A 12,724-nucleotide genomic window follows, 5' to 3' on the forward strand; every position below is an offset into this window, starting at 1 on the left:
ATGGATAGGAACAAAAATTAGCTGTGGTATATTGGCCATATACCTCACCCCCTCCGGTCTTTTTGCTTAAGTATACACTGAGTGTACAAAACATTAAGGAAACCTTCGTAATATTGAGTTGCATACACTTTTGCCCTCAGAACAGCCTCAATTCGTTGAGGCATGGACTCTACAAGGTGTCGAAAGCGTTCCACAGGGATGCTGGCCCATGTTGACTCCAATGCTTCCAACAGTTGTGACAAGTTGGCTGGATGTCCTTTGGGTGATGGACCATTCTTGATACACACGGGAAACTGTTGAGCGTGAAAAACCCAGCAGTGTGGACCATTTTGTAGTTCTTGACACACGCAAATCGGTGCGCCTGTCACCTACTACCATATCCCGTTCGAAGGCACTTAAATCGTTTATCCTGTCCATTCACCTTCTGAAATGGCACACTTAAACAATCCATGTCTCAATTGTCTCAAGGCTTAAACATCCTTCTTTAATCTGTCTCCTCCTCTTCAACTTCACTGGTTAAAGTCGATCTAACAAGTGACATCAATAAGGGATCATAGCTTTCACCTGGATTCACCTGGTCAGTCTATGCCATGGAAAGAGCAGGTGTTCCTAATGTTTTGTACACCTAGTGTATACACATCCATACATGACACAGGAGCTGGACAGAAAAAGGAACAAGTTCAATGTTTACTGCTCCTAAAAGTGATCTTAATTGAAACCCTCAGTGAAACTGTGACCAAACCACGTTCCCACAGACCTCATGAAAAAATATGAGCAATCCTTGACACGAGTTAAGTTGTTGAACCAAGCATGTCGACAGGTGACTTCTGGAACAAACATAGCATGAATAATCATTTAGTAGAAAACGTTTTTTTAATTTATTGCTTCATTTTATTTTTTAAGAATAAACATTGACATAACTGCAAGTAGTAATGTAATATTTGTTTAAATATCCACCAGTGCTTACGTTAAAAAATAATCATCATTTTGTACAACAAAACAAGTCCACACTTCAAGCGCATTCCATTGACATTCTAGTGTAAAGAACATACCACGACACTCGGATAGTATTTACATCACAGCGTTCTGGATCCATCCCATTGGCTATGAGTCCCGATGAAGGAAGAGAATGTTGAGAAAACCACTTTATGCACACGAGAAAATGTGTATTAAAACAAACACACAGATTGAAAAGGCATGACGATATCATAAGTGGAAGGTAAGCTTGTGCTCAACCACAGTAACCCGTGTTCTCGCTTGTGTGGAGCCATACAGAAGCCTGAGAGAAAAGGACAGGATAACATGAAATGTAAACCTAAATCAGGAAACATCTTAAATGTCTGTGGTCACATCTCAAATGGACACTTTAACCTGTATAGTGCACTACTTTCGGCAAGTAGTGCACTACTTTAGGCAAGTAGTGCACTATAGGGAATATGTTGCCATTTGAGTTCAACCTGTGTATTCTTATGATTTCCTATGACTATTCACAGTCAAAACAAATGTGGAAAAGTAAACCTACAGCATGAAGAGATGCAACTTTGAGGATTCACTGGAAACCAGTCCTCTTCATGAGAAATACTTACAGGGTAAAGCAAGGACGGTGTCCAAACTAGTGGTTACAGAATGGACCATTTTGACGTTTCTGGTTCATTTTTATTTGATTTAAAAGCCGCTGCTAAGAGTTTGCTTATCCACAGAGCACATGTTGTTTACGCATGTACATTTGATATACTTTCTTGAATGTTTTCTAACACATATCTGGAAACAGACTGCCTGATCAAATCCCCTTGAAGATTGTTTCCATTCTAAATGTGTTTTCACTTATATTTTGGTCCTTCAGCAAAATCTCTCCCCCTCTCCCACTCTCCCTCCCTCCCCCCCTCTCTCGTAATACTTTTTTTTCCTACAGAAAACAAACTCCAACTGCTTCCTGATGTAGAGAGAGAGTGAGGGATAGAGAAGGAGGGAAAGAAGAGGGGGGAAATTATTGCAGCTGAACAAAAATGGAAGATTCGCCCTTCATTTGTCCACTTTTCCTAAAATGTCAAAGTACACCCTATTCCCAATATAGTGCACTACTTTTCACCAGAGCCATAGAGGGCTGAGATTTAAGATCTGCCCACAGAGTGCATCCAACTAGCTTCTCCCAACTTCAGGAGAACACTACCTAGGCTTACTACTAGCCAGAAACTCAGACAACAGAGATCCCATAGCACCCAGAACAGCACAGACACTGGCCAGTCAACTGAGCTCAATCTCCAACAACCTCCAGCTGGGTATAGAACAAGGGCGCACAGCTCTGGTCCAGAGGGCAACAATATCTGCTGCTTTTAGTCCCTGCAGAAGTTGACAGAGGGCCTGAGTTGCCAGAGGGCCTGATTTGCCAGAGGGCCTGATTTGCCAGAGGTCCTGAGTTGCCTGAGGTCCTGAGTTGCCTGAGGTCCTGAGTTGCCTGAGGTCCTGAGTTGTGCACCCCTGGTATAGACCATCCCTTTCATACAGTTCTTTAACCATAACAGTCCATACAACACATTAGCAGATAGAGTGATAATCACACGTTACAGTACCTATCCAACATTCCAATGGGATAAATATTTACACTTTCACAGTGCTACATTCTTCCGTCAACAACAACTGGGTGAGATATGACATTAAATGCTAATGTAATACTCTATCATGTCTTATCTGCTACCTAAAGAACAGGTATCCTAGAGAGCATTGCGTTTTGTTTGTCATCATTTCAAGTAACGAATATGATTCCAAATGGAGGGGGGCCGGTCTTCCCCCAAAGGAAGACATCCAATGAGCAGCAGATATGCCCACAGCCACCACACCCATTCCAGCAGAGCTCACCCAATCGAGAGAAGGCACTGACAAAGGAGGAAGAGCAGGGCGGGGAAAGAGCAAAGTTAAGGATAAGGTACCTTGTTGTCCAGCATACAGCTGAGTGTCCCATACAGGGCTACGTGGACGTGCTCTCTCTGCGTTTATCAAGGGTGCTCTGTCTGCGTGTATCCAGGGCACTGTGGAAGACAAACACACACTGATTAGACTGGGCAGTGTGGGTAATAGGCAGCAGAGACCTGGCACTAACTGTACCATGCAAATCCAAGCAACTCAATACACAGACAGACCAGACAAGACATGCGCACACACACCCGCACCCACCCACGCACACACACACCCACATAAGCACACGATTCCACTAATACGACTCTAATTAGTGATGGCATGCCAAATCACCACGCTCACGCAACCCAATACCTCACACTGCTTTTCCTCCCTCACACAGACATATGCTGCCAGTCACATTGAGACCAAACACAGTGACTGTCTGTATCCACTAATGTGTCCTGTCTCTCTGGGGCAGACAGCTGGTTAGATGTGCTGGGAGCCAAATGTCTCTTTCCCTTGGCATTGTATTCCCAGCCTTCATCCTTTTCTGGTTCTAAAGTCTGATTTGCGCGCTCATATCTCAAGTTAGACCTGAATAAATGATTGGAGCCACACTCACGTTTGATGCTGCCGCACAAAGTCTGCAAACTGCCGGTCCTTCGCATAGAGTTCAATGATGCGTATCCTGTCCTGGATTTCCTGTGGAAGAAGAGTGGGCGGGGTTAACAGGCTGAGAAAAGTTACATGATAGACAGACAGACGTTTTGTCCAATCGGTACAGTAGGTCTATATCCAGACAGGACAGATTAGATTAAGGAATTTAATGATACGTTTGAGAAAATTAGTAGGTAAATACGAAACGGGATCCCACACATTGGCTTCCACCCCACCAGCCTACACACAGACACACACCTCCTTGGTCAGTTCGCTGTTCTCGTAGATGTGGCGTATCTCCTCACTGCTGAAGTCTGTGGAGGCCTCGGCGCTAGCGCTGCTGTAGACCGGGGCTTCTGGGTAGCGGCGGTAGTAGTGGCTGTAGCCCGTCGTGGCCTCACTCTCATACATGGGGTTGTACTTAGTGGCCCTCTCTAGAGACGGGATACTCTCCCCTCGCCTGGGGGGCAGAGAGAGAGATCTGAGCTTAGTCTGCTAGTAGGAGAGAAGAGACCGACAAATACATCTGTCTGGTAATAATAATAGGGACAAAAACCTTTGTGTAAGTGAGAGTAGGTTGGAGGGCCGTGGGGAAGAGGACGTTGTATATTTGAAAGGGTAAAGATTAACTCAGTCCCCAAAGAGAATAGATGAGGGAGAGAGAAAGGAGACACTATAGTAGTCTTCTGAAACAATCATCTCTGATCAAGGCTTAAATAGGGGATGTCCTTTTACAGTAAATATATTTAGACAGGTTAAGTCTATAGCAGTATTTACTACTAACATATCACCTGTAAACTGCTGTACTGTACTGACCATACAGTATATATAAGGCCTCTGGCCTTCTGACAGTGTTAGAGACACCTACACTAAAGCTCACGCAGTCACATACACGTACCAACACACGTTCTGTACACACACACACGCACACACAGACACACACACACACACGCACACGCACACACACACACACGCACACGCGCACACGCACACGCGCACACGCACACACACAAACTCTAACTGCTTATATGACTGGATGGCAGTCACTATCCAGCAGGTGATGTACCCTCCATCTGAGAGGCTATGACAAAGAAGGAGTGGTGTTGTGTTGACTCACCGTATGGGGTCCTCGGCCTCATCCTTATCGTACTGATCCCGTAGTGTCCTCGCCAGGAAGAAGATCACACCAGATGCCACCAATAGGAAACCTGCTACAGAGGCTATCGCTATGCCGACCACCAGAGGTTCTGACACATACTCCTCACAGTGTTCTCCACGGTACCACCAGTTCTCCCCTACACGACATCTAGAACCATAAGGAACAACTTTCAGTACCACACATACACACCTAGAACACTAGCAATTGTCAACATAATGACACCTACAATCATAAGAAACAACTGTTAGCGCAACGCAATAACAGAAACGCACACACACACACTGAAGTCGATCAATGCACGAGAAAAGTTCATTTAGTGTTTATTTCTTGTTTGTGGGAACCGGGATTAAGAGTTCCATGGAGGGTGTGAACTTCCTCGTTGGCCGTGTTGAGGTCAACAACATCTGGAGTGTTCTGTTTGTTTTATGATGGAGGGTGTGAAATTCCTCGTTGGCCGTGTTGAGGTCAACAACATCTGGAGCGTTCTGTTTGTTTTATGATGAGGGTGTGAACTTCCTCGTTGGCCGTGTTGAGGTCAACAACATCTGGAGTGTTCTGTTTGTTTTATGATGGAGGGTGTGAACTTCCTCGTTGGCCGTGTTGAGGTCAACAACATCTGGAGTGTTCTGTTTGTTTTATGATGGAGGGTGTGAACTTCCTCGTTGGCCGTGTTGAGGTCAACAACATCTGGAGTGTTCTGTTTGTTTTATGATGGTGGGTGTGAAACAGCTTCACACATGTTGGCAGACACATCTGTTCATCAATACTGCATTTCCATGATGTTGTTTCTGAGACGGCTTTACAGTACGGACATTTATTGGAATTGTGCATTGGTCCTTCAAATAAGAGTGGGGTAAGAAACATTACAATTCTATCAATTGTAATGAAATTCACAAACAAACAAACCACACACACACACCTGCAGATGGCCCCCTGTCCAGGTATGATGTCACACTTCCCATCGTTCATACAGAAGTCTGTCTGCAGTTCACAGATGCTCTGACAGGGCAGACCTTCCACGCTGAAGTAGCCAGCATTACACACACACTCCGCCTCGCTAGACCAGCGGTTCACAGAGCACTGGGCAAACTCATTACACGCCTGGAACTTACAGGGGTTGGCCTGGTCACCTAGCAACAACACACAGGACACAGGTGTTAGGGCATTTCCAGTCAACTCCTGATAAGTGCACATTGGATAAGTGCAGACTCTGTTTAAGTTCACCAGTTCATTGCCGTTCACTAGTTCCAATTCAAAAAATTATTTTAATTGCTCTGCATATTTACTTTACGTTTAGTCCCGAATCACAGCATGATATAGTTTCACCTTGCATGAAAACAGGGGTATATGACTAAAGAGGGAAAAGGTAGTATCTGTTCTCTAGTTCACACACCCCTATTCGTCAACACCATACAGATGTTGTGTTCCTGGTTATGCCATGCGTTTAACTTACAATCCATGTAGATATGCTAATGTTAAGGCATTGTAACTCCCCACATTTTTAAAAAAAAGAGTGGGAATAATTCAGAAACGTGTGTCTCCGGTGAAATATGTGGTAATTGTCAACCTTACCTGACTCTACATCCAGTGAGTACTTGTCGATGGCCAGGTTCATAGTTTGGTAGGCTGTGTTAGCGAAGTCTTCCAGGATCAAGTAGACTGCATTGTTGACGCCGCGAGGCATCGGCCTCCCGAACTTCATCCGGCTGTTGACCACGATACTCCCATTCCGGAAGTTCAGGATCTCCAGATTCTGGAAGTTAGTAAGGTTGGACTGGAGGTAGGGGACCAGCTAGCAAGAGAAAGAAAGAAAGAAAGAAAGAGAGAGAGAGAGAGAGAGATGGGTAGAGAGAAAGAGAGAGAGAGAGAGCGAGAGAGAGAGAGAGATGGGAAGAGAGAGTGAGCACTGTCTACATACGACTCTTCATATTAAGTAAATATGGGGTGAATAAATTATCAAAATGAATAGCTCACCAGCTCGAGGAACCTTTGTTCTAGGGCCTTGTATTCTGCAGAGCTCTTATTGAAGAGGTCATCTGAGAACATCATGTTGGTGACCCTCAGCCTAAAGAACACCATCAGAGCCCGCCCTGGGTTGATTGGCATGGCAATGCTGTGGTCTGTACCATTTACCACTCCAGAAGGGTACCCACTGCTCCCTTCCTCTGTTTGGTTTGTCCCGCCGAAGTGGACCAGGTCATAGTCTGTCACAGGGTCTATCGTCTGCAGCTGGTTAAATAGACATGACACAATTCATGGTGCAATTGGTCAGTGTGAAACAACATTTCGTAACATTCATGTTAAAAGAAGAAAATGTCTGTGCTTACAGATGATTAGACTAAAGGCATGGACAGACTAGTAGGACTGCTGGCCGAGAGTACTTAGCACCTCAACAGAGTGCCGGTCGTCATTTGCAAACTGATTCTACATGTTGAAATGGGCGAAAATGACGGCCGTCAGTCGACACTGGCGGGTGGTCCCTATAACACATAGCAAACGAACGAACGGTGAACAATCTGTCATTCACATGAAAACATGAAATGACCCCAGGAATCAATAGATTATTGCTCAAAGATGCACAAATATGATTCCCATGGTCATTTCATGTTTTCGTGTGTGTCTGAGCTATTCGCAGTTCAAGTAGTCATAAATGCAAAACATGATGCAAAACACGTCGTGCCCACTGTATTTCTGCCTGCTTGAACGATACTATAACAAGGGGACTTTGTCCTAGTCACTCAGAGCCCTGACTAACATACACTACAAACATCATCTCTCGGTCATCTGTCATTACCTCCAGAGTGATAGAAATGTCGGGATCAGGGTGGTACTCGGCGGGTATGAGAGCTGGGGTGACCCCTTGGTCCTCCTGTTCTACCTCTGGTTCTGGGGCTGTGTCCGGGGCTGTGGCCTCTGTAACCTCCTCCAATACTATGAAATCAGAGACTCGGGTGAAGGGTGACTCTTTCTCCGCAGAGAGAGGGGTGGTGTGGGTGGCGTCCGGAGCAGCCTCATCGACCAATAAGATCTCGTCTTCTACCAAGTCCTCCTCCGAGATCTCAGAAATGTCCGGAACTTCAACGACCACTTCTTCTGCCACCTCTTCCTCCACTTCCACAGCATCCACTTTAGTTAATGGCTTCTCGATGATTGGTCCCTCTAAGCTCTCAATTTCCTCTCGATATTCAGTTATTTCTGGATAAGCCAGCACCACGTTAGTCTCCTCTTCAGGTTCATCTGGGGGCAGAGTCGCAATGGCAAGGGGATTTTCGGGGACACCGAGGCCCCCTACTGGCTCGGGAGCTTCCATCATTTCCACAGGGACGAAGGCAGGGGCCTCTTCCTCTACCTCTTCAATGGTCTCCGTCTCTATTATGGAGTACTCTAGGTCTTCAGAGGGTCCAGCTTCCTCTTCTAGAACATCTACTGTGTCAGGGACCTCCACTGTTTCCTCCTCTACCTTATCTTCCTCGGAGACCACCGCTTCTGCTTCCTCTGTTTGGATATCTTCCTCGATGATTACCTCTTCCGGAACTACCTTTTCTTCTATGGTCAGTTCCTCTTCTGGAGCTTGCTCTTCTTCTATGGCTTCTTCTTCCTCAGGCTGGAAGTGCAAGTCCTTCAGTACTTTAACACCTGAACCAGAGGCCTCAATCTCCAGAGGAGGCTCGGGGAGCGTAGCACCCTTTGGCTGCTCAGGGGAGGTAGGGTCTGTAGGGAGGTCCTCCAACAAAGGGCTCTCTGTAGACACGGTGTTCCCCAACAGCAGAACCTCCTCCTCGATGCGTGTGTCATCGATGGTCACCTCAGCGGGGAGGGTCATGCTCTCCTCTACAACAATGACATCATTCTCCCCCGTCGCTACATCCTGTGCTTCAACCTCGGTTGGAGTCTCAACAGCCAACATGTCCTCCTGGACAACAGAAACATTAGAGGAGAAACCCATTAGTCCATCAACTGTTACACCATCAGGTTGGGGTTGCATTCCATTTCAATTCAGGACATGGAATTGACCCCAACCCTGAACTGTATAGTATTATAATCAGTCGTCTTCAAAACGGCAAGGCTAGGGAACTTTAGGTTTCCATGACTTAATGACGGCCAAAAATGATTTACTGACACACACACACACATGCTCTGTGTATTGTTATCAAGTTTTAACTACCTACATGGTGTGACACCTACTCCAAGGCATAATACTAACTATGATAAAACTTGAATTGAAAAATCCAGCTTCTGTCTGAGGGAGAGAAATATATCACTCTAAGATAAGGTGGGTTCTGGGCAGCTTGGATGCCTACTGCTTCTGTTATGGCCGTGTGCAGTTGGCTGTAAATGCCAGTTACTGACTGGTAGTTTGCCAACCTCTTCCAGTCCATGTAATTACTCAAATTAATCACTTAGGGCCTTAGCACGCAAAGTAGACCAGCAGACCCAGTTACTGTCCAAGACCAAGACTGGAGCTCCCAGCTCGGATTACCACTACACCGCACATTAAAGTTACTAGACTACCGGCAGAATCAGACAGATGTGTAAAATTCAACAATGATAATAGAGTCCTGCATTCAAACTGTTCATCTTCAATCTTTAAAAATGTTCTAGACCTATCCCCCACAAACACAGTTGGATTGAGAATCTCTCACCCTATCCGTCTCTCTCTAGCCCCAGAAGAGTAGTGGATTACTATAGCAAGAGCCAAGCTAATCCTCAAAGCCTTCCCCTCATCCTGTACTTCCTCAGCACTGGACAGGACTGGATAACACCACCACGCAGCTGTCTCAGCAAGACACTACCTAACAAACCATTCTAACACACCACTAACACACACCACACTGAAATGCACACCTATATAGATTTAGTTTGATATTTTTAAAAGATCCATGCTCAACATTGTGGCTCTCTCACTGTTGTCCAGAAAGTACCTCTGGACCAACAGGATAGGTCAAAGGCTATTGAAATGACCTCTGACTTACCACACTGCCGTTGGTGTAATCCTCGGGTATTCCAGAGGTGGGTTCAAAGGACTCAGTAACACTGGACACTGTGGAACCAAAGAGGACACAGAGTCAATACTGTCACAGAGTCACTGGAGGCCCTATTCAATCACACCTAATATTCAGATTTCCAAAACAATAACAAAGGCTCTCAACAAACCCAGCTGCATAATAAGTCAAAGGCTCTCTCTCAATGTACAGGAGGAATTACATTTCTACACTCTCCCTCTCTTCTGTAAAATCCACTCTCCCGCTCTTCTGTAAAATCCACCCTCCCGCTCTTCTGTAAAATCCACCCTCCCGCTCTTCTGTAAAATCCACCCTCCCGCTCTTCTGTAAAATCCACCCTCCCGCTCTTCTGTAAAATCCACCCTCCCGCTCTTCTCCACCCTCCCGCTCTTCTCCACCCTCCCGCTCTTCTCCACCCTCCCGCTCTTCTCCACCTCCCGCTCTTCTCCACCCTCCCGCTCTTCTCCACCCTCCCGCTCTTCTCCACCCTCCCGCTCTTCTCCACCCTCCCGCTCTTCTGTAAAATCCACCCTCCCGCTCTTCTGTAAAATCCACCCTCCCGCTCTTCTGTAAAATCCACCCTCCCGCTCTTCTGTAAAATCCACCCTCCCGCTCTTCTGTAAAATCCACCCTCCCGCTCTTCTGTAAAATCCACCCTCCCGCTCTTCTGTAAAATCCACCCTCCCGCTCTTCTGTAAAATCCACCATCCCTCTCTTCTGTAAAATCCACCCTCCCGCTCTTCTCCACCCTCCCGCTCTTCTGTAAAATCCACCCTCCCGCTCTTCTGTAAAATCCACCCTCCCGCTCTTCTGTAAAATCCACCCTCCCTCTCTTCTGTAAAATCCACCATCCCGCTCTTTTGTAAAATCCACCCTCCCGCTCTTCTGTAAAATCCACCCTCCCGCTCTTCTGTAAAATCCACCCTCCCGCTCTTCTGTAAAATCCACCCTCCCGCTCTTCTGTAAAATCCACTCTCCCGCTCTTCTGTAAAATCCACTATCCCGCTCTTCTGTTAAATCCACCCTCCCTCTCTTCTGTTAAATCCACCCTCCCTCTCTTCTGTTAAATCCACCCTCCCGCTCTTCTCCACCCTCCCGCTCTTCTGTAAAATCCACCCTCCCGCTCTTCTGTAAAATCCACCCTCCCGCTCTTCTGTAAAATCCACCCTCCCGCTCTTCTGTAAAATCCACCCTCCCGCTCTTCTCCACCCTCCCGCTCTTCTGTAAAATCCACCCTCCCGCTCTTCTGTAAAATCCACCCTCCCGCTCTTCTGTAAAATCCACCCTCCCGCTCTTCTGTAAAATCCACCCTCCCTCTATTCTGTAAAATCCACCCTCCCTCTATTCTGTAAAATCCACTCTCCCGCTCTTCTGTAAAATCCACCCTCCCTCTATTCTGTAAAATCCACCCTCCCGCTCTTCTGTAAAATCCACCCTCCCTCTATTCTGTTAAATCCACCCTCCTCTATTCTGTAAAATCCACCCTCCCGCTCTTCTGTAAAATCCACCCTCCCGCTCTTCTGTAAAATCCACCCTCCCGCTCTTCTGTAAAATCCACCCTCCCGCTCTTCTCCACCCTCCCGCTCTTCTCCACCCTCCCGCTCTTCTCCACCCTCCCGCTCTTCTCCACCCTCCCGCTCTTCTCCACCCTCCCGCTCTTCTCCACCCTCCCGCTCCACCCTCCTTCTCCACCCTCCCGCTCTTCTCCACCCTCCCGCTCTTCTCCACCCTCCCGCTCTTCTCCACCCTCCCGCTCTTCTCCACCCTCCCGCTCTTCTCCACCCTCCCGCTCTTCTCCACCCTCCCGCTCTTCTCCACCCTCCCGCTCTTCTCCACCCTCCCGCTCTTCTCCACCCTCCCGCTCTTCTCCACCCTCCCGCTCTTCTCCACCCTCCCGCTCTTCTGTAAAATCCACCCTCCCGCTCTTCTGTAAAATCCACCCTCCCGCTCTTCTGTAAAATCCACCCTCCCGCTCTTCTGTAAAATCCACCCTCCCGCTCTTCTGTAAAATCCACCCTCCCGCTCTTCTGTAAAATCCACCCTCCCGCTCTTCTGTAAAATCCACCATCCCTCTCTTCTGTAAAATCCACCCTCCCTCTCTTCTGTTAAATCCACCCTCCCGCTCTTCTGTAAAATCCACCCTCCCTCTCTTCTGTAAAATCCACCCTCCAGCTCTTCTGTTAAATCCACCCTCCCTCGCTTCTGTTAAATCCACCCTCCCGCTCTTCTCCACCCACCCGCTCTTCTGTAAAATCCACCCTCCCGCTCTTCTGTAAAATCCACCCTCCCGCTCTTCTGTAAAATCCACCCTCCCGCTCTTCTGTAAAATCCACCCTCCCGCTCTTCTGTAAAATCCACCCTCCCGCTCTTCTGTTAAATCCACCCTCCCTCTCTTCTGTTAAATCCACCCTCCTTCTCTTCTGTTAAATCCACCCTCCCGCTCTTCTCCACCCTCCCGCTCTTCTGTAAAATCCACCCTCCCGCTCTTCTGTAAAATCCACCCTCCCGCTCTTCTGTAAAATCCACCCTCCCTCTCTTCTGTAAAATCCACCATCCCGCTCTTTTGTAAAATCCACCCTCCCGCTCTTCTGTAAAATCCACCCTCCCGCTCTTCTGTAAAATCCACCCTCCCGCTCTTCTGTAAAATCCACTCTCCCGCTCTTCTGTAAAATCCACTATCCCGCTCTTCTGTTAAATCCACCCTCCCTCTCTTCTGTTAAATCCACCCTCCCTCTCTTCTGTTAAATCCACCCTCCCGCTCTTCTCCACCCTCCCGCTCTTCTGTAAAATCCACCCTCCCGCTCTTCTGTAAAATCCACCCTCCCGCTCTTCTGTAAAATCCACCCTCCCGCTCTTCTGTAAAATCCACCCTCCCGCTCTTCTCCACCCTCCCGCTCTTCTGTAAAATCCACCCTCCCGCTCTTCTGTAAAATCCACCCTCCCGCTCTTCTGTAAAATCCACCCTCCCGCTCTTCTGTAAAATCCACCCTCCCGCTCTTCTGTAAAATCC

At 47.3% G+C, this 12,724-nt stretch overlaps 1 protein-coding gene across 3 annotated transcripts in view; it reads right to left on the reverse strand.

Moving 5' to 3' along the window:
• Nucleotides 1-12,724, reverse strand: part of impg2a (interphotoreceptor matrix proteoglycan 2a) — a 38,388-nt gene that overhangs the window by 10,879 nt on the left and 14,785 nt on the right. The window contains exons 11-20 of one of the 3 annotated variants that reach the window (XM_029652917.2): nt 9,685-9,752; nt 7,506-8,624; nt 6,686-6,940; nt 6,284-6,503; nt 5,631-5,841; nt 4,670-4,858; nt 3,811-4,012; nt 3,518-3,597; nt 2,928-3,026; nt 865-1,279 (exon numbers count right to left, since the gene is read on the reverse strand). In XM_029652917.2, coding sequence (XP_029508777.2) covers nt 2,966-3,026; nt 3,518-3,597; nt 3,811-4,012; nt 4,670-4,858; nt 5,631-5,841; nt 6,284-6,503; nt 6,686-6,940; nt 7,506-8,624; nt 9,685-9,752 — 2,405 coding nt within the window. In that variant the 3' untranslated portion in view covers nt 865-1,279; nt 2,928-2,965. Of the gene's footprint in view, nt 1-864; nt 3,027-3,517; nt 3,598-3,810; nt 4,013-4,669; nt 4,859-5,630; nt 5,842-6,283; nt 6,504-6,685; nt 6,941-7,505; nt 8,625-9,684; nt 9,753-12,724 lie in introns of those variants that run through there. The other 2 variants (XR_003862640.2, XM_029652852.2) reach the window with 2 other exon arrangements.

This window comes from Oncorhynchus nerka, linkage group LG1 (assembly GCF_034236695.1).
Source record: "Oncorhynchus nerka isolate Pitt River linkage group LG1, Oner_Uvic_2.0, whole genome shotgun sequence".
In the NCBI taxonomy this organism is placed as follows: domain Eukaryota; kingdom Metazoa; phylum Chordata; class Actinopteri; order Salmoniformes; family Salmonidae; genus Oncorhynchus; species Oncorhynchus nerka.